The sequence below is a fragment of the Arvicola amphibius genome, chromosome 14 (assembly GCF_903992535.2).
Source record: "Arvicola amphibius chromosome 14, mArvAmp1.2, whole genome shotgun sequence".
NCBI lineage: Eukaryota > Metazoa > Chordata > Mammalia > Rodentia > Cricetidae > Arvicola > Arvicola amphibius.
In genome coordinates this window covers 44,905,669-44,928,098 of record NC_052060.1, presented here as the reverse complement: position 1 = coordinate 44,928,098, position 22,430 = coordinate 44,905,669, and the positions used below count along the sequence as shown (strand labels likewise).

Below are 22,430 nucleotides of genomic sequence, written 5' to 3'. Positions count from 1 at the left end.
AGCTTGCATGGTACAGCTATTTAGCTTTATAACTGTCCCCTTTTCTGAAAAAGAGTTTTCCAGCAAAGTGTAACTTCTCTTTTTCTCCTATCTCTATAGGAAACATACCTTCCCTAAGACTTTGGGTTTCCCAACATGTTGGGCATCTTTACTCTTTTTTTTATTTTTTTTTGGTTTTTCGAGACAGGGTTTCCCTGTAGTTTTTAGAGCCTGTCCTGGAACTAGCTCTTGTAGACCAGGCTGGCCTCGAACTCAGAGATCCGCCTGCCTCTGCCTCCCGAGTGCTGGGATTAAAGGCGTGCGCCACCGCCGCCCGGCGGCATCTTTACTCTTTAAAGTGCTCCCCCACCATGTATCTGCTTGCTGGTCACATGTTTGGCTTGCCAGCTTAAATGTCAGGGCTTTTTCCCTTCTCTCCTCCTCTCTCTTATGAGTAGCTGTGTCACCTATGGGACACAGTGCTGAAGTTTGTCTTTTGATTGTCCCGGGGTTTTCTCTTTTAAACTCTAATACAATTGCCCTTGAGCTTCCATTTGAGTTCACTGCCCAATTCCTCTTTTTAGTAATGAAACTGAGAACCCCCAGGGGAGCCTGATTTCTCTCCTATCAGGACCTCCTAGAGGTTACAGGCAATTGTGAGTCACGCCATGTGGGTGCTGGGACATGAACTTGGTCTTCCGCAAGAGTTTTAAGAGTTTTTATCTGTGCAGTCATCTCCTTAGCCCCATCACCTTTTAATAAATGTTATCTAAAAATTGTTGTTAATTGTGACAATAGTACTTTATATTAGGCTTAGAAGTAGCGCTGTTAGATATTAACTAGAATCCAGGAGGTCAGCAAAATTTTAATGAGTTAACTGGCATTGGGGCTGGATCTTAGAATCAGAAATAGAATCAGGTGTGGTGGCTCATGTCTGAATACTGTCATTTGAGAGTCTGAGTTAGGCTGTCACAATTCAAGGGCAGATTGGGCTGGAGTGGGAAAAAACCTATCTAAACAAACAAACAAAACTATTCATCTATCATTTTATAAAACGATTAAATAGGGCAGTGCCTGCAGATCTCACTATGGTGCAGCTTTTCTGAGTCCTGACTCAGAAGAATGTAACTTTTTATGTTACATTTCTTTAGCCCTCATCCTGAACCCCAGTACTGACCAAATATCCTCAGATGAAAATGGTGTGATTGGCTCTCTTCCTCTTCTGGCAGCATTTCCAGCTTTCCTGCCTGGTTTTCCTCTCAACTCTAATAAAGCTGTTCTCGTTTCCTTTGAGCCTGTTTTTAAAGTCTTTTATTAATGAGAGTAAGATTGCACTGAGGGCAGTGGAAGTAATCTAAATATTTTCTATCAAAAGAAGGAGGATGGCAGGAACTTACCTTTGGAAGGCTGTTTTATAACCTCCACCGCCTTGAAAAATGGTGTTTCCATAAAGGCCTTGCTGCATTCCTGAAACTTGGTGGCCTGGAGTGGCTGACCTGGTTCCCGCTTTTTTCATTTCCTTCCCCCTGAAAACTAGGCAATCCCCCAAGCATATGTGATTGGATTCCATGCAGTGGGGAAACTACACAGTGCTCAGAGCAAGAATAAAAATTTATCACATTTCATGCTATGTGCTTGCTGCTTGAACGAAATGCACACTCTTTACAAAAGTAAACACCGACTTGCCATTTAAAATAATAAGGTAGTGGGAAAAGGCACTTTGGGTTGGGGGGACATGGCATGGTAAGAAACTGCAAGGATGGAACAGCGGTGTGTTCGTTCAGCAATCAGGCATTAGCTATTGCAAGAGGGTGAAGTCCCAACATAAAGAATTGTGACCTAAGAGGCTCATAAACTGAGACAGAGCTCAAAGCACAAACATGTTTTTTGAACTTCATATTGCAGGTGAATCTTCAATAGCTTTCTTTCTTTCTTTTTTTTTTGGGTTTTCGAGACAGGGTTTCCCTGTAGTTTCTAGAGCCTGTCCTGGAGCTAGCTCTTGTAGACCAGGCTGGCCTCGAACTCAGAGATCCGCCTGCCTCTGCCTCCCGAGTGCTGGGATTAAAGGTGTGCGCCACCACCGCCCGGCCTCTGTTTTTTGAAATATGAGAATTTTGAAGAGTACAGGTCAGTTATACCATATAGACTCTCCAGTTTGGGTTTGTCTGATATTTCCTTCTGATTAGGGTCAGCTATGCACTTTTGGGTAGGATAACCAGAAAAGATACCCTAACTTCTTCATAGTTCATTTAGGGAAATGTACAAAATTGATTTGCTCTTTACTGGTGATTTTCATCTTGACAACGTGTTTCTCCACTGTAAATTAATGTCTTCCCTTTAATGTTATTTAGGATGTTATATCATGAGCTATATAAAGATATGGTGAACTATAGAAAGCCCTTTGATTTAGCAAGTGAAAGAGGAGACACACAAAGTTCTAGCTAAAAGGATGCTTATTGATCCTTTTACAGTAAATAGTAATTAGAAATAGACCATATTTCTATTATTAGTGGATTTGGTTCAGCAAATTATTCATCCAATAGAATAGTCACTACATACATACATACAATAGTCACTAAAGTATGAGACAAGTATATTAGTAACAATAAATAAGTTTGCAATTTATTAAGAAAGCAAGTAGCTATATTGCATTATATAGTTTATATATATTAAAAGTATATTTTAAAGTTTTTTTTATTATTATTCTATGTGTCCATTTGTGCCATGGGACTCACGTTGGGGATGAGAGGACAACTTTGTGTGCCGTGGAATAATCTTTCTGTACATTGTGAAAATGTATTGCTCTCACTTTTTATGAAAAGCAAATTGGCTGAGATCTAGGCAGGATCATAGGGGCAGAGAGAATGCTGGGATGAAGAGGGCCGGAGTCAGAAGAGTCAAGTGAGACATGGAGAGGAGACAGGAGGTGCAAGATGAAGAGAAGCAATGCCATGCGGCAGAATGTAGATTAATAGAAATGTTAAATTCTAAAAACTAGTTATAAGTCTGAGCTATAGACCAAGCATTTATAATAGGTATTGAGTCTCCATGTTGGTTGGTTATTTAGGAACTGGTGGGCAGGAAAGAAAAACTTACCTGCATTTGGGCAGTTATTTCTTTTCTCTACCCTTACATGTGTTCTGGGAATTAAACTCAAGTTGTTATGTTTGAGGTGCAAGCACTTTATACATACCAGGACATTTTAAATCTTTCCCAGTTGTAGGCATTTCTGCCTGAGAAATATTGACACAATCCTATGTCCAGAGGTACATACAGTGGCATATAAATCAGACATTCACTGATCACACATCACATGGAAATTTATTTTGATTCTTTGAGACCAGTGAGTTGGCCAAGTCATCCACTGTGTGTTCTATCCCTGGGACTCACATGGTGGAAAGAGAAGACTCTGCAACTTGTCCTCTGACCTCCAAATGTCTGCTACAGTGTGAGTGTGCATGGGCCAACACACACACACACACACACACACACACACACACACAAACTGTAATAAAGAAAACAATTCCTTGTTATAAATTTTATTTTTATTTATGTGTATGTATCTGTGTGAGTTTCTGCCATGTGTACAGATGACCATAGTGGTGTAGAATATTATTTGAAGATGTATTACATTTGTTCATGCTGTGGAATATTTGTTTAATGGTGAAAAAATGTGTTGCATCCCTTTATGTTGCATTTGTTTAACTCTGTGAAGCTGTGTTACTTTACCTGTCTAAAACATCTGATTGGTTTAATAAAGAGCTGAACAGCCAATAGCAAGACTGGAGAAAGGAAAGGCGGGGCTAGCAGGCAGAGAGAATAAAAGAAGAGGAGAAATCTGGGAGGACAGATAAAGGAACAAGAAGGAGATGAGGACTCGAGGGCTTAGTCACCCAGTTACACAGCAAGATACAGAGTAAGAATTAAAAGTACACAGAAATAGAGAAAGGTAAAAGCCCAGAGGCAAAAGGTAGACAGAATGATTTAAGAAAAGCTGGCTAGAAATAAGCCAAGCCAAGGCCAATAATAAGCACTCATGTGTGATTTACTTGGGAACTGGATGGTGGGCTCCCCAAAAGAGCAAAGAGCCAAAAAAGTAAAGAACAACCAACGCGGTCAGAAGAGGAAGTGAGATTTCCAGGGTTATAGGTGATTGTGAGCTACTTGGCATTCAGGTTCTCTGCAAGGTCAGTACACTCTCTTAACTACAGAGCTGTCTCTCTGGTCTCTAGAATAATTTTAACATAATACTTTTTATTGACAACTAAAGTAAAATTGTGTTACTAATGAGACCTATGGGCTTGTTCCTCCAGCACTAGGGAGGCAGAGGCAGGTGGATCTCTGAGTTCAAGGCCAGCATGGTCTACAGAGTGAGTTCCTGGAAAGCCAGAGCTAAACAGTGAAACCCTGTCTCAAAAAACTAAAAAAAACTTTAAAAAAATTAAAAAAATGAGATTTGAGCAGGCTGTTGTGGTGTGTGCCTTTAATTCCAGAACTAGGAAGGTTGAGTTTGAGGCCAGCCTGGTCTACAGAACAAGTCCAGCCGGGATGAAGACTACACAGAGAAACCCTGTCTAGAAAAACTAAAAAAAGAAAAGCAAAGAAAAATCTTGGTTAAATATCTGACACTATTGGTCATAGAATATATTTAATGTTTTTCATAATTAATAATATCCTGATTTCTAATTGTCAATGCTGAGAATGCTGCTTTGTATAAAAACATAGTACAAAACAGCAGAGGTATGTTTTGTTCCATTTTAGAAATTATTGGAAACTGTCTAATCCAAAGCCAAAATCTACTGAATAATTTTTAAAAATAAAATTCAAGTCAACATCTCCAACAGCAGTCTATAGAAACAAACATTCAATTCACTATGCAGAGTTCTAGCCACTACAGTCACAGCCACAGCCGCTGCCGCTGCTGCTGCTTCTCCTCCTCTTTTTTTTTTTTTTTTTTTGAAGATTTATTTATTTATTGTGTTCTGCCTACATGCATGCATGCAGGCCAGAAACTGAACTCAGGACCTTTAGAGGAGCAGGCAGTGCTTTTAACCACTGAGCCTTCTCTCCAGCCCCAGTCACAGTTTCTTAAAGTTAATCCAAAGATAGACTGATTTGATACATGATGAATGATGGTAGGAAAATACTAGAAGTCATTGTTTTCTGTAATGAAACCATTATGCTTAAGAGCAAAACACCAAGTATGGTAAAACAAAACAAACAAAACACTGTAATTCACAACATTCCAGAAGTCTGCAGCAGCGGGGTTCAGGCAGCATTTGCTGGCTGCCTGTGTGGGTACCCACCGGCAATGCAGAGCGGGCATGCAGTGGGCTCAGAATCAGCTTGGCAGAGAAGTCTTGATACACACGTTAAGTGCTGCTGGAAAAACTTGCGATGCATTTCGTTTTTAATTTTGAATGACTTTTGGTTGTTAGGCTTTCAAAAACCTTTCACTATTGCCACATACTTCGCGACCCCCACATTAGAAGTCGCGAGCCATAGTTTCGGAAGCTGGGGTTTGTAGTCATTCATATGTCAAATATAAACATACACATATGCAGTCGTTGACATTTTTTGGTTAAATGTATACATTTTTATTAGAAGTTATAGAGTGGTTATACAGCAAAAGTTATTAAAGAAAATATGTGCTTTTCTGCTCTGTTAAGGTGGAAAAGATGAAAAATAACAAAACTCACAGCATTTAGCTGATGATCAAATAAATACCAGGTTTTTGCTTTTTGTTTTCTTCTAGTGGCAAACACAAGTTAGAAAAGAGCAGCTCTGGAACGTACTGATTATGTGTAGTTGAATGATGTAGGCGACAGGTTTGTATCTGATAAATTCTAAAAGCTTTTTAGCTTCCACGTTGCTTGATTAGCAGATTCTCTCAAACTATAAAATCGGATTCATATAAAAATCGTTGGTGTTGAACAATCTGACAAATCTGACAGTTACTAGCACTATTTATTTCAATGGCGGGGTGTGAAGGAGCAATGCTCGAGGAAGAAAGAACTAATTTCAGTCCTATCTCTGTTTCATTGATATTTTTTGAGAATGAGCATTATTTCTCTCTCTCTCTCTCTCTCTCTCTCTCTCTCTCTCTCTCTCTCTCTCTCTCTCTCTCCCTCCCTCCCTCTCTTTCTCTCTCTCTCTGTCTCTCTCTCTCATCTATCTATCTATTTGAGAATCAGTCTTGGGCAAGCACTGCCAGAGAGAAACGCAACTCAGAAAAGGGAATTAAATTCCTAGGAAGCGCCAGGTGAACCAAGCAGAGGGATCCACGCCCTTACCAACCACCTGCGAGAATGGGGAACACCGAGGGCTCAGGAATTTCGCGGTCCGTGTCCCGACGTCACGCCCGCCGCCAGAAGGCGCCCAGACAACGGAAGTGGGCTGCAGGGTCTCCTCGGACCCCACGTGGCGCCGCCGGCGAAGCTAGGTTAGGCGAGCCTGGAGACGCAGGGCGAGCTGCTGGGCGGGCGCCACTACGCGTGCGCGGCGAGGGGCGGGGAGCAGGGGAGCGCGCGCCTGGAGGGAGGGCGGGGCGCTGGCTGCGCGTGCGCGTGCGCGGCGGGGGCGGAGCGCGCAGCGTAGGGGCGGGCCCGACTCCTCCCCGTCCGGCGCCTCGGTTTACGGGCCGAGCTCCTCCCGGGCTGGCTCTGTCCCCTCCCTCGGCCGTTCCCCCGTCCTCCTCCTCCTCCTCCTCCGCAGGCAGGCAGCATGGCGGCGGTGGAGACGCGGGTCTGCGAGACGGACGGCTGCAGCAGCGAGGCCAAGCTCCAGTGTCCCACCTGCATCAAGCTGGGCATCCAGGGCTCGTACTTCTGTTCGCAGGTAGCCGCCCACCCCGCGCCCCTCCGCCTCAGGGCCCTGCCGCCTCCTCCGCGGGCCTGGGAGCGGCCCGGGCCTCGGGAGGCGGCCGCCGGCGCTCGCGGGGGCGGAAGCTGACCCGCGGCGGGTTCGGGCCGCGCTTCGGCGCTGGGGAGGGTGGCCAGGTTGTGGGCAGGTGGGAACGCGCGGGATGCTGTGGCCCGCGACCTCCGCCGGTGCCGGGGTCGGGTCTGGACGCCGCGGGCCGCGCTCCGGGGGCTTCTCTCCGGTGCCTGTGCCATCCCGGACGGAGACGGAAGCGAGCTGCCGGGGCCTCGGGGTGGCCGCAGGCTCCTGAAGAGGGGAGCTAGTTACAGCCTCATGTCTGTCGTGTTTTACTACCGTGCTTTGACGTTTCAGCAACTTCGGATGTGGGAGTAGAGAGGGGTCTGTGTAATTCATTCTTTTCCGTTGGCATCTCAGATTATTAATGGAGAGAACCGGTGAGTTAAAGAGATGAGTCACTTGTGTTACTGAAGGTCCCATAGAATGAAGGGACAGTTCCCTCAAGGGTCATGCTTTAAGGCTCTGATGTATTCGAAGTTTTGTGCGGCTGAGCAAACCCAGTACTGAATGGGCCCTGACAGAAGTGTGTGTTTACTGAACAGTGTTTGTGTTCTTTGCGTTTCGAGACTCAGAATGATGGCAAGGCAGCAAGAGATAGTTATTAAGCTCTTAGTTACAGTTTGCTGATGAGGGGCATATCAGTATTTTGATGATAAATTGACGGGTTCCTGGGAGAGGTGAATTAATCAATAGTCCAGAGGCCTTAGTATGCTAATTCCCGTGAGATCTTGAGTAAGTGGAATTACTTAACTTCCCGAGTTCCAGTGTGAGCCTGCATAGAGAGAATTTGGACAGTTTTCCTTCTGTATTTCACAAGGTTGCACTGAAATTAAGGTAAGGCCTTGTAGCCCTACAGTGTAAGGTGTTTTGTCTTTTAAAGGATTCCAGTTCAATTTAATACTGATTATCTAAATACAGTTGAATAAGAATAGTTATGTGGCCAGGCGGTGGTGGTGTGCCTCAGATCCCAGCACTTTGGGAGGCAGAGGCAGTCAGATCTCTTCTTGACTTCCAGAAACCTTGTCTGGGAGAAGATAGTTATGTGAAAAGAGCAAGACCAACTATTTTCAAATATAAAGTACTTGCGAAGATAAATGTAAAATTAAAACTTATGTTTAAAAGCCTTCACAAAAGCTGGGCGGTGGTGGCGCACGCCTTTAATCCCAGCACTCGGGAGGCAGAGGCAGGCGGATCTCCGTGAGTTCGAGACCAGCCTGGTCTACAAGAGCTAGCTCCAGGACAGGCTCGAAAGCTGCAGAGAAACCCTGTCTCGAAAAACCAAAAAAAAAAAAAAAAAAAAAAAAAAGCCTTCACAATTATAGATAAGATATTGCAAGAGATCGTCACTGTTGTATGGGTCTTGTTTTTAGAAAGTTTATGATCCTTGACCTTGTTGCTGCTGTCTTTTGCAAAACGATGCACGTGGAGAAGTGGTTCTTGATCTAAAAATAGCACTAGAGTTATCAACCCGGTACAGGGCCTCTCGTGGCTTTAATATTTTACAGTTCTAACTTACTGAGTTCCTTGTGGAACCTGGACTTAAAAAACAAAAATTTGCTCTGAAAATTGTGGCCCATGTGAGTAGATTAACGTAGTCTATACAGTGTTTAAAGTTGGGAGGTGTAGTAGCATACTCCTTTAATTTCAGCACTTGGGAGGCAGAGGCTGGTAGATCTCTACTAGGCCAACCTGGCTTATATAGTGAGTTCAGGGCCATCATATGGGCTGGAGATTGAGCCTGGGTCCTCTGGAAGAGCAGCCAGTGCTCTTAACCGTTGAGGCATCTCTCCAGCTTGGCTACTACTTTCTCTCTCTCTCTCGCTCTCTCGCTCTCTCTTACTCTTTTTCTTTCTCCTCCCTCTCCTCCATCTCTTTTTTGAGATAAGAGTCTTACACACATGTAATTACAAGGAAATAGAGGCCAGGGGCTGGAGAGATGGCTCAGAGGTTAAGAGCACTGACTGCTCTCCCAGAGGTCCTGAGTTCAATTCCCAGCAACCACATGGTGGCTCACAACCATCTGTACTGAGATCTGGTGCCCTCCTCTGGCGTGTGGGCATACATTGAGGCAGAATGTTGTATACATAATAAATAAATAAATCTTAAAAAAAAAAAGAAATAGAGGCCATAGATTTAAGAAAGAACAAGAGGATTTTTTTTTGTTTTTTGTTTTTGTTTTTCGAGACAGGGTTTCTCTGCAGCTTTAGAGCCTGTCCTGGAACTAGCTCTTGTAGATCAGGCTGGTCTCGAACTCACAGAGATCCGCCTGCTTCTGCCTCCCGAGTGCTGGGATTAAAGGCGTGCGCCACCACCGCCAGGCAGAACAAGAGGATTTATGGGAAGGTTTGGAGGGAGGAAAAGGAAGAGGGAAATGATGTAATTTATAATTTAAAAGGTTTTGGAAAACTGTTCATCAAGCATAGGTGGCATTTGTGAGAACACCTAAACTTGCTTATGGTAGGAAGAGTGTAGCCATGCTGGAATCTGTAGGCGTGTTACTAGTGTTACTAGTATTGCTAGTAATACTACTAGCAATCTACTGTCATCAGACACTCAGAGTGGCTTATGCTGTCTCTTCATCCCTGTTATTAGTTGCCTTGGCCACTTTGTAAAATTTGTCACCAGTTAGTTGTAGAGGTTCATTCATTTCTCCACTGTAATTCTTCGCTTTATAAGACACCACTCAAACCAAACCAGACCGGATCTTATGTATAAAAGTCGCTTTCCCCACAGTTGGATCATGCTTATTTCAGTGATGAGATTGTCACTACTTTTGGTATTTGGAGTGATGGGAGCGGCAGGCTGCATTCCCACCTGGCTCCCGGCCGCTTGGCTAGCTTATGCCCCAAAATAACAACACACAAATTGTATTCATTTAAACACTGCTTGGCCCATTAGCTCTAGCCTCTTACTGGCTAATTCTCACATCTTGATTAACCCTTTCTAATAATGTGTGTAGCACCACGAGGTGGTGGCTTACCGGGAAAGATTCAGCATGTCTGACCTGGTGGCAGGCTTCATGGCGACTGTCTCACTGCCTTCTTCCTCCCAGCATTCTCTTCTTTCTTCCCTGCCTACCTATGTTCTGACCTATCAGGCCAAGCAGTTTTCTTTATTAATTAACCAATGAAAGCAACAGATAGATAGAAGACCCACCTACATCATTTCCCCTTTTTCTGTTTAAACAAAAAAGAAAGGCTTTCACTTTAACATAGTAAAATTACATATAACAAAACAGTTATCAAGCAAGAATTACAGTTACAATATCTATATCTACTTTATCTTTTATCATAACTAAGGAAAACTATAACTATCTATTTATTCTTCAACTCCATCAAAGACTCCAGAAGGACACTATTACCTAGGTGAACAAGAAGTAAGCAACTTCCAAAACTCTAGAAATGACTGAGATATTTTGCTACCTGGACAGTCACTCAAAGTTCCTCTGTACTGTTGGGGCATCAATCTTCAGCCTACAGGCCCATAGTATCCAGCAGACTTCTATGAATGGCTGGCTTCATGGCGACTGTCTCACTGCCTTCTTCCTCCCAGCATTCTCTTCTGTCTTCCCTGCCTACCTATGTTCTGACCTATCAGGCCAAGCAGTTTTCTTTATTAATTAACCAATGAAAGCAACAGATAGAAGACCCACCTACGTCAGTTGTTCTGACTCCACAATTAGGGTAGCTTTTCTCAAGCTAAGCAGATTGTCTTGCTGTAGTCATGGCTGTGTTTATATTCTTTACTGACCCTGAATGTCACTTGTCCTGCGAAATCGCAGCTGTTCTTTCAGCCCTAGTAAAGACCTCGATCAAGTCACTTTGCCTAAACACAGTGTTTTACATAAGTGTGAGACTAAGACATTTTCTTGCTATTGGGCATGTTCTTTTCACAGTGGTTTGTTTCCCTCTGCCTCTCACTCTTCCTTTTCCTAATACCAACCCCCTTGTCTTTGGAACTAAACCAAACCAAACTACAGAGACTCCTATTATAACACCATAACTCTTACAACATTTTAAAGACCTGCAGTTACCTTATTTGTTAGAAAACAGTGTCTTTGATCAGAAGGTGAGCTGTCATTTTCCTGGCTGAATGCTCATTTCCTTGACCTGTGCACAAGTGGTAGTATGTTTGGATGGATGAGTAAGTGTCTGAAAAGGCAGAGAGAGGCTCCTCTGCTATTACTTCTGGCTTCCTTGTCTTTTGGAAACGGGGGCACTAATAGTTCCTACCAAATAGTTTTGGTAGATGAAATGAGTAGATAAGGCACTGACCAGAAAAGTAAACTATATAAATAATAGCTCATTTTATGGTTAAAAATGCTGTATTTTATGTTTAAAAACATAAAAAATATTTTTATCTGAGTTGATTTATTTTAAGGGAATTTCTTCCTTTAATGGAATAAGACTTGTTATCTTTAAAATTGATCTTTCCAAAGGTTGTAATATTTTAATATTTGTAGTATCCTTTCTTACTAAATTAATGATAATTATATGTACTGTTGTAGGGAGAGGCTGCTTGTTCGTTCAGCCACCTGGCTAGCTTAGCCCTGAAATAACCACACAGAAACTGTATAATTAAATTACTGCTTGGCTCATTTGCTCTAGCCAACTCTCACATCTTGATTTAACCCATTTCTATTTATCTGTATATCACCATGTGGCAGTGGCTTACCCGGAAAGATTCAGCATGTCTGACTCTGGTGGCTCTCTCTGACTCCGCCTCCCTTCTTCCAGCATTCAGTCCAGTTTTTCCCACCTACCTAGGTTCTGCCCTATCAACTAGGCCAAGGCAGTTTCTTTATTCATTAACCAATGAAAGCAACATTTAGACAGAAGGACCTCCTACACCTTTTCCCCTTTTCTGTTTAAACAAAAGGAAAGCTTTAACATAGTAAAATTACATATAACAAAACAGTTATCAAGCAAGATTTACAGTTAAAATATATCTATTTTATCTTATCATAACAAAGGAAAACTATACCTATTCTTCAACTCCATCAAAGACTCCAGAAGGATATAATATTACCTAAGTAAAGAGGAAGTGCATTGTAAGCAACTTCCAAAACTCTAGAATTGACAGAGACATCTTGCTGCCTGGATAGTCACCCAAAGTTTTTCTGTACCATTGGGGGATCCAACTTCTGCCTACCGGCCTATAGTATCCAGCAGACTTTTTCACAAAGCAGGAGATAAAGACAGTTCAGTTACTTTCTTCTGTATCCTGCAGAATGTCTCATAGACTCTTTCATTAAGCAGGATCATCTCACCATTAGGCAAGTTCAGCAGTCATTTTTCTTCGGTTACTGCATGTCCAATTCAGCAGTTCAGGCAAGAGCAGTTTCTTGCCCAAATGGCTAAGGAGCCTCTTCGATGTTCATCTTTTCTTGAAGTAGCTTGGTCTTGCCAGGAGCAAATGTGTCTCACTATCATGAAAAATCTTAAGTTCTTAAAGATTTTAAATGCCATATTCTGAAGGTCTCTTAAAGATTGGAAGAATATATAACTGAAATATATCTCTATACATCTAGAAAATCTAACAGACATGACTACAAGTTTGACTATTAAAGATGATTATCCATTAACAACCTATATTTCTTAATTATACATTACATTTTTTAAATGAACTACACAATCACAACACCTCAATCAAGAGCAGAAATATACATATAACAAGATTGACCTTAAATTTGTATCAATAAACCAAGATCCATACCAATGCAAATTATTTATATCTATATCAATGTACCCTACTTTCTTTGCTTGTAAGAGTTTTGTTTTTTTGAGATGGGGCTGAGGTTTACTCATTTTTTTGTTCATTGTGGTGTCAGTATGCTCTCAGTGCATTGACTGAAAGTTGAAGAATGGGAAAGTGGAATTCTACTTATATTATTTTTTATATTATTAGATACAAAGGTGTATATTAATTACTGTCATTTATTATGGCTGAACTTAAAATTTTCAGTTTCTTAACTGCTGTTATTAACAAGGTTCTGTGCTGTTCATTGTCTTGCCCTGAGCCAGGTGATTGCCTGAAAAGGAGCTAAATGATGCTTGTAGTTTGTGGATTTCAGAGCTAAAATGTCAGTGACTGTAGCTAGGTGGAAGGAGACTGCTTTTGCAGTCAGACCTGGGTGTCAGTCTTTGCTCCAATAGCCTTGGATAGCTCATCTTCTAACTTGTAATAGAGAGAGGACTGATGGACGGTACCGCTCTTAGAGTTAGAAAAAAGGTGAATAGGATTGTGTACAATGCCTAGCCTAGGGCTTGGTAAATGTTTTCAAGACGGTTATTACCTTATTTATCATTTAGATTTATTTAATCATGTGTGAGAGTGTTGTTTGCATGTTTGTATGTGTACCATGTGGGTGCCTGGTGTTCTTGAGAAGCAGTCATCAGATCTCCTGCAATTTGAGTTAAGGATGGTTGTGAGCCACTCACTGTATGGGTGCTGGGAACTGAACTAGGGTCTTTTGCAAGAGCAGCCAGTGCTCGTCACTGCTAAAGAATTGCTCGGGTCCAAACCTCATGTATTGAAAGAAGTTTTAAAAATATTTGAAAGTAAATATTATTTAAGAACATTTGGATATGTGAGTTTGAGGCCAGCCTGATCTACAAGAGCTAGTTCCAGGACAGGCTCCAAAGCTACAGAGAAACCCTGTCTCAGAAAACAAAACAAAACCCAAACCAAAACAAAACGCATTTGGGTAAATTATTATTATTACTATTTTTGAAACAATTCTCTTTTTTTTTTTTTTTTTTTTTTTTTTGGTTTTTCGAGACAGGGTTTCTCTGTAGCTTTTTTTAGAGCCTGTCCTGGAACTAGCTCTTGTAGACCAGGCTGGCCTCGAACTCACAGAGATCCACCTGCCTCTGCCTCCCGAGTGCTGGGATTAAAGGCGTGCGCCACCACCGCCCGAAACAATTCTCATTATACAGTCCAAAATGGGTTTTCCCTAAGGATTTTTGGCAATCCAAGTTTAGCTTCTTTATGCTGGGATTACAGGCATATACACCAACCACTATGCCCAATTTATGTCTTGGGCAAGTTCTTGCAACCAGTTCCTTCAAAACAGCAATGACAGAATACTAACTCTTTATTCAGTCCATACGTTACTAGTACATGCTAGATGTGCATTCCCATCAGCTGTGAGTCTCCGCTTCTGTCCTTGTTTATCTGTGATGCTGTCATTTGACACTCAGCTCACATGTAGGCAGCAGTAGGTGTTTCTTATCCAAATGTCATGTGACATTTTGTAAAAATGTATAATCAGAAGGAATTGACCAGCTAAAATGAAAATATGACAAAAAATGATAAATGCTAATGTTGGATATAAAGTTTAAACCAAATACAGAACTGTAAAAGGCACATTTCAGGGGAGGTTAGATGGGACAGTACGAGGAGCATTTGCTGCTCCCACAGAGGACTAGAGTTTGGTTTCCAGAGCTCATGTGGGGTGGCTTACAGCTGCCTTAAAAATCCCAGCTCCTGAGGGTCTCATGTTCTCTCCTGGCCTTTGTGTATGGAACTTCATATGAATGCAACGTAAGCACGCAGGTGCACACACAGACACATACACGCGTAAATAAATCTTTAAAAACATGTTGGTGACATGGGATTGCAGGCTTTCTAAAGACAGCTAGATATGTAGCTAGAGGAAATGGGGGTGATGTGTCTGCCTTTTGGCATAAGTGTAACTAGCTGCATAATTTAAGTTATAAAGACTAATAAAAAGATACAGCGCTATGCAAAGGGGGGAGATAAGAGGGGTCAGATTATGTTAAGGATGATTATTTAGCAATAGTAGATATCAAAAAGACTTTCAGTCTAGGGAACAGCCAATACCGAGTTGAGCATGTGACTGTCACCAGATATGTACCCAGAGTTAAGGCTTTTTTTTTTTTAAAAGATTTTTTTAAAAAAATTGTGTGTATGTGGTTTTTGGATGTGTGTAGTGTCCACAGAGTACAGAAGAGGGCATTGGATCCCCTGGAGCTAGAGTTACAGGCAGTCGTAAGCTTCCTTATGAGAGTGCCAGGAACAGAACTTGTGTCCCTTGAAGCTTGTGACTGCTGAGCCATCTCTGTCCTCATTTGTAATGATCCACGAGGTCCTGAAGAACTACATAGAACTGGCTTTTAATACAGACAGTTCTTGCTTTGCTGTGAATGATAGGGTACAACTATAATGGGCTGATTCTATATAAAATAATCTTTACAGCCAATAGGAAAACTTAAGTTTTTTATACCCACTACTTTTTTTGGGGGTGGAGAGTTAAAACATTGAGAACTCTCTAACTCTTGGTTACTGTTTTCATTGCTCTGGCCAACTTCCTGAGGAGAAAAGCTCAGGAGGAATGACTGTTTTGATTTACAGCTTAAGGAGGGATTCATGGCTCATTGCAGTGAGGAAAGCTGGTGGGCCAAGCATGAGGCAGCTGGTCACATTGTCTTTAGTCAGGAAGCAGGGCCAGACATCAGATCTCAAGGCTAGCTCCAATAACCCACTTCTAGGGGTTCCTTCCTTAAGGCTCTACAACCTTTCCAAATAATACTGCCATCTAGGGAGTAATGTTCAAACACAGTACAGGGGTGGGCTGGGGCAGGGCTACCCTAGTACTATTGAAGGCACTACACAGTCAGGCTGAACTGTAACTATAACCCTAACTTAGATTTCTTGAGTTGATGGCCTGCCTGCCTGCCTGCCCTCCCTCCTGCCCTCCCTCCCGAGTGCTGGAATTAAAGGTGTGTATTGCCACTACTGCCTGGCTGATGTCATTTCTTAAGCTTTTTATAAATATTTTTCAAACATTTGTGTTTTAGTCTTTTTATTTTATTATTTTTTTTTGTTATTTTTTGAAGTAGACTTTCAATGTGCAGTCCCGACTGGCCTGGATCCCACCTGCATGCCGCTGCCTCCAGAGGGGTGGGATTAATGGCATGTACCATCATACCCGCCAATGACTGTTTCTTCTGTGGAACAGTCCTTAAAAATGTTTCTGATTAAGGAAGGCCTGAAACTGATTTCCTTGTGTTTTCTTTTAGGAATGCTTTAAAGGAAGTTGGGCTACTCACAAGTTACTACATAAGAAAGCAAGTAAGTAACACTGCTGCTTATCCTTCCACCCTTGGCCTCGGGTGCAGCTGATGAGTGAGCATTAGCACTTCTCTTAGTTCTGAAAGTATAATTCTGACACCTGAAATTATTATTCTTTGGTAATATGTAATAAAATACATCGAATTACATCTGGTTTATCTTGTTTCATTTGTTTAATATGAAAACATGAGGTCTTTGCTAGGGCAAATGGCTCTGACTTGGCTAGTACCTGATGATGCCCTAATCTCTTGGCACTCTCTTGTCTTTGCTAAAAGTGTCTGCATATTGTAGGCGGAGGATACAAAATACAGGGGCTGTTTGATTTTATTTGGTCAGATCTCTGTTGCTCTGTAGCTGATGATGATTTTAAATCCTGACCTCCCTATTTCTACCTCCCAAGTGCATGTATTACCAAACCCTGTGGATTTTGGGGGTGTCTTATATTACCCCACAGACGATTAACTGTTTTTTAGCCATTGTCAGCCACACTGGCTGTTATTCAGATAGCCTTTCTGTATCCGCTCCTCATCCTGTAAAGGTAGTTATTATTGTGGCTGACCTGCCATGGTTTCCTGGCAGTTGACAAGGACTTCTGTGCGTAAAGCACTGCCCTCTGATGCGTACGGTGTTAGCAGGTAGTGTGGTAGTTGCTGTAAACTTTCTGTCTTGGTGATTTTGGTACCTTGTACTCATCTGCCTCTGTTTTCTAGGAGGTCGTTGGTCTAATGAAGTTTGTTAGATTGCTTTACCAAAGCATCTGAGGTTAACCAAACCATCTTTGAAGGAAAAAGGAAAACAATTTTTAAAAGATTTTTTTTTTGTGGTGGTATAAAGTGATATCTGTGCTGTGCTTAATGGGAGTGTTGGGTTTTCCACGGGAGGAAATGTAGTCTGCCAGTGGGAAATACTGTCAGTGAAAGTTTACCAAAGCATAAAGAAGGAGATTTGCTGCTTTTGGTTTGGTCCTTGAATGAAAGTGTACAGCTTGGAGGTCATATATTTTGGGCCTTATAGTGCGTGAAGTCTGATGTTCCTTGGCACTGTGCCTGTATCTTATCTGAACCTACTGCATTGTGGTTTTTGAAGACTAGCGTACAGCGTCCTTTGCTTTCCCAGCTGTGTAAAGGTTTTGCTGCCAGCCTCAGCTCATCAGGATCATTAGGAATCTAGTACTTGTCTAGGATTAAATGGATCCTGAAATGTAAGCTTGCTTAAATTTTCAGGTGTAAATTTCTAGTAAGTAAGTTCTGTATAAAGATTAGAAAAGAACTTGTGTTTCAGCCTTGTTTGTCTTGATAGCTTTTGTGTTGTTTGTTTGAGGTCTGCTTTCAATTCTTCTTTGAAAATACTGTTTGTAGACGGGCAGGAATGCAGATCAGCAGGGAGATTTGAAAGGGAGCCTTTCCTTTCCTTTTTCCTTGTTTCCTTCCTAGGAGGTTGGTAAAGCACAGCCTTTTAAAATTTGTTTTGAGACAGAATCTAGATTTTTTTTTAAAAAAATTTCATTTACCATTTTATTTGTATTTGTGCTTGCATGTGCAGGAATAAATACATGCTACACGGTTGGAAGGAAGTCAGGACATTTGGGGGATATAGTTTTCTCCTTTTGCCTTGTGGGGTGTTGGTGCCTCCTTTATTCACAGAGCCAGCCATCTGGATAGCCCTGAGCCTAGTAATGGAGTACTCTGTGTGACTTGAACTTAATGATCCTCCTACCTTAGTCTTCCAACTGCTGGGATGATAGATGTGCGCCACTGTGCTCAGCAAAAGCCTGGATCTTGTTTGTCCTGTCCTAGATTTAAAGAGACACATTCTAGAGGGTCCTGTTTCAGACAGACCATTTAATGCTAGCTTTACCTGAAGAATTTTCAGTAATACTTGAATCTAGTGTCGGTGAATGGAGTCTATTTATTTGTTTGGGGTTCAGAAATAGTTTTGTATTGATAAAAACCTTCACTTAAAATCAGTTGGTTGTGGGACTTGGGAGATGGTTTAGTGGTTAAGAGTACTGGTTGCTCTTCTAGAGGACCCAGGTTTAATCCCAGCACCCACATGGCAGCTCATAACTGTCTGCAACTCCATTTCCAGGAAATATGGTACCCTCACACAGACATACATTTAGGCAAAACACCAATGCATGTAAAAATAAATCTTGGAGAAAAATAAAAGAGAAATAAAACTTAAAAAAAAAGCCATTGATTGTTAAATTCAATTTCTTTTAAATGTAAGTTTGCTGTGGGATGATTTAGGATCATTAGATCATTAAATAAGAGCATAAGATTCAGTTGTTACGTCTGAATTCAGATGCGAAGGTTTAGCTCATATGTGTTATTTTAAATTTAAGTTTGTGTGAACTGACATCGTAGAGAACATGCGTTTACCGTTGGTTGCTGTTCTGTTTGAGACTGTACAGCAGTGTCTAGCTGCTGCTTCCCAGGCACTGGGGTCTGAGCGGTCAGAACTGTGAGCAGAGCACCACAGCAGCCGTGTCGTCAGGTTGGGTTGGGTGCTCTGTATTCAGCAAAGCGAAAGTAAAGTGTGCTGCTGCTCAGTAGCCTGGAGACCGAAGCATCTTTCTCTTCTCTCACCTTCACATCTGTCCATCTCTCTCTCCCAGAAGATGAAAAGGCGAAACGGGAAGTGTGTTCCTGGACCGTAGGAGATGTGAACACTGATCCATGGGCAGGCTACCGGTACACTGGTAAACTCAGACCACATTACCCACTGGTGAGTATGCCAAGTAACTGGGGTGTATCATTGTCTTAACCAGTTTTCAGTTTCCTGAAATTAATACTTGTAATTTGTATTCCAGTAGGGGGCACGAACAGGATTGCCTTCAGGAAGGAACAGTGTACATTCTAGAGCTCAGGGTGTATTGTTTGGGAACTAGTAGGACAGTTGGCAGTTGTGGAAGAAGTGGAGAAGATTTTAGATATAAAGACTAAAACTTTATAAATTTTAAATAAGAATGGGATAAATTTTCTCTCTCTCTCTCTCTCTCTCTCTCTCTCTCTCTCTCCTCCTCTCTCCTCTCTCTCTCTCTCTCTCTCTCTCTCTCTCTCTCTCTTGGCTTTGGTTTTTCAAGACAGGGTTTCCCTTTGTAGCTTTGGCTGTCCTGGAACTCATTCTGTAAACCAGGCTTGCCTCACATTTACAGGGATCCACCTGCCTATGCCTCCCAAATTCTGGGATTAAAGGCATGTGCAGCTATACCTTCTGGTTTTAACATGACAATTCACTTAAGTTGAAATTTGCTACCCTTGAATATTTAAACTGACTTGTCTTGTACTTTTAATAAAATGAATATGTATTTAATATAAAATTTGGAAAGCTACCAGACACATAAGGACGTTTCTGTATCCCCTTCCAGTGATTGTGTCTAGGAATATGCACTTTTTCCTTTTTACTCTGAGATGCCACTTTGTTCCAGTTTGGAGCAAGAGCCTGGTGATTTTTATTTTTTATTTTTTTTTTAAAGATTTACTCCTTTTATTGTTTAAATTCTGCGTTTTTATCTCTGTGTGGGTATTTGCACATGAGTTCATGTGTCAGCAGATACCAGAGGAGTCGGGTCTCCCTGGAGCCACATGATGAACACTGGCCGTTTCTACGGCCTCTTATATATGAGCTCTCCTTTCTCAGACATGTGTGGCACTGGCACAGAAGGTAAGCTTAGCGTCAGTGAACAAACTAGGAGTCTTACAGCATTAACATGCCAACTAGAATTAGCTTCTTTTATTTTTTTCATTCATTCATTCATTCATTCATTCATTCATTCATTCATTCGGGTTTCTGAGATAGAGTTTCTCTGTAGCTCTGGAACCTGTCCTAGAACTCACTCTGTAGACTAGACTGGCCTCGAATGCAGAGATCCTGCCTCTGCCTCCCTACTGATGGGATTAAAGGTGTGTGCCACCACTGCCTGGTTTAGAATTGACTTATTAAAAACTTCTGCCTGAACTCCACTCTTCAGTCTTCTTCCCAGGTTTATTTTGTTACTACTAGGTAGTAGGTGCTGAACTGATCTTGTTATGTTTTTAGATGCCAACAAGGCCAGTGCCCAGTTACATTCAGAGGCCAGACTACGCTGACCATCCCTTAGGTGAGTTCACTTTTCTGTTTGTGGGCTTGGTTATCACTGCGAGGAAGGAGTGCTCTGTGTAGAGTTTTCAGTGCTGGACATGTAGCTGTAAACATAAACATTGTTCCTTGTTTTAAAGCCACATTAGAATGTTTAAGATCAAGATTTTTTTCCCCCTCTTTAGGAATCTGTCCAGTTCTGAAAACAGTGTTTATGTGGCTATTAAAGACAACGTTGAGAAAAACGTTGTATTTTGTGTTAAATGAACTGCCAGATGGGAGGGAAAGGCTTTTTTTTTTTTTTTTTTTAATTAAAGCAAAAGTCGATTCTGAAGGCCCGAGTGAATCCTCACTCCAGACTGGGCTGTAGCAGCGTAGAGGATGGCAGTGGTGGTGCTGGAGGTAGTGTTGTGAGCATGACGGGGATGCTGTGATAGTAACTGATATTTATTTCTGCTTAGCTATGTGTCAGGCACTGTGCTAAGTTCTTTGCACGTGTTACTCCATTTAATACTTTCAACATTTCTGAGGTAGGTTCTGTTGTCTTCTCTATTTTATAGATAATAATAGTGAGACATGCAGAGAAGATGAGTAATTTGCCACACAGGTCAGTGGACTTACTTAGTCTCTGACCTTTGAACTTGTACAGTATTTAGGTTGGACTAGGTGTTGACTGGCTTTGCATGTCAGAAATGAGAATGGTTGAATACCAGTGGTTTTTACATCATTTGTTTATTTTTATTTTTTATTTTTTTAAATATTTATTTATTATGGATACAATATTCTGTCTGCATGTATGCCTGCGGGCTAGAAGAGGGCACCAGACCTCATTACAGATGGTTGTGAGCCACCATGTGGTTGCTGGGAATCGAACTCGGGTCCTTTGGAAGAGCATGCAGTGCTCTTAACCGCTGAGCCATCTCTCCAACTCCTCATTTGTTTATTTTTAAATTTAAAATATTTAACATTTTTTTATTCTTGACATGATCTAACTACCTAGCCCAAGCTGGCCTCCTGGACAGTCCTCCTGGCTCAGCCTTCTGAGCATGGGATTCCATGTCTGCTGCCTCTGTGGGCAGCTTGTACCGCTGAATGGGAGCTTAGATAGCTGCTCTGCTTTTAAGATGTGCGGAGCCATGGTATTACTTTCCTATATGTAATTTGAAAATTTAGTTAAATTCATTGTGAATAAATTTAAGGAAAAGACAGTATAGTGATACCTTGAAAACATGTAATTTTATTATTCTCCTTTGAATGTAGTATTAACCTAATATTTTAAGAAATAAATATAACTTTTAACAGAATAGAATATTTTGCATTGAAAAGAAATCCTACTCTGTAGAGGATTAAGAACATTCCCAAGATATTCTGTGAGTTTATATACAAATACACACACCAATACATCTTTTCACCTTTTTGTCCTCTCTTAATATGTTAATATATTGTGATGTGCTCTATATGAGTTCGTATAAGTTCTTTAGTTGTAATTTTATTTCATTGTGTGGGTGTATCATAATTATCAACCAGGCCTCTACTAATGAATGGTTAGATTAGATTATTTGCAGGGTTTTGCTTCTGTGAATTTGATTGTAGCTTCTATTCTTGTAGTTTCATCTTTGTTCATAATTAAGAATATCTTTTTAGGTTAATTGTCTAATGGTTTGAATCAAAGGATATATTCATTTTTATTTTGAGATATTAGAAATATCAGAGTGTTTTGCCAATCATTACTCTCATAAAAACATGAGCATGAGCCTTGGTGGTGGCCACACCTTTAATCCCAGCCCTTGGGAGGCCGAGGCAGGCAGACCTATGAGTTTGAGACCTGCCTGATCTGCAGAGCTAGAGCCAGGACAGGCTCCAGAGCTACACAGAGAAACCCTGCCTTGAAAGAACAAACAAAAATAAAACAAAAACCCTCCAGAAAACAAATAAAACATGGGTATGCTTGCTCTGACAGGACATACACTAAATTTGAACGATGCAGTGAAGACTGGCATCCTCTTTGAGGATGACACACAACTTCAGGGAATGGTTTAAATTTTAAAAGAAAAACACTTTGCTTCTCTTCCATTGTCACCAGCATTACCAGCATTATTTGTTATCAACTTTGTATGGTATTTATAAGTCTGAAAGGTTGAGAAATTGTATATTTTATTTTAGCTTACATTTTTAGATTATAAGGTTTAACAGGTTTTCATGTATTAAAAATTGTATTTTCTTTCCTTTTGAATGTTCATATTCTTAACCCCATTAGACTAATAGTTTTTTTCAAAGTTGATTTCTAAAATGTTCTTTCAAAGTTGATTTCTAAAATGTTCTTTGTACATTAACAC

General features: G+C 41.3%; 1 protein-coding gene across 1 annotated transcript in view; it reads left to right on the top strand.

The window, feature by feature from the left end:
* Window positions 1–6,657: 6,657 nt before the first annotated feature.
* Window positions 6,658–22,430, top strand: part of Metap1 (methionyl aminopeptidase 1) — a 32,196-nt gene continuing 16,423 nt past the window's right edge. The window contains exons 1-4 of the mRNA XM_038310875.2: window positions 6,658–6,816; window positions 15,963–16,014; window positions 18,632–18,741; window positions 20,056–20,116. Coding sequence (XP_038166803.1) covers window positions 6,703–6,816; window positions 15,963–16,014; window positions 18,632–18,741; window positions 20,056–20,116 — 337 coding nt within the window. The 5' untranslated portion in view covers window positions 6,658–6,702. The remainder of the gene's footprint in view (window positions 6,817–15,962; window positions 16,015–18,631; window positions 18,742–20,055; window positions 20,117–22,430) is intronic.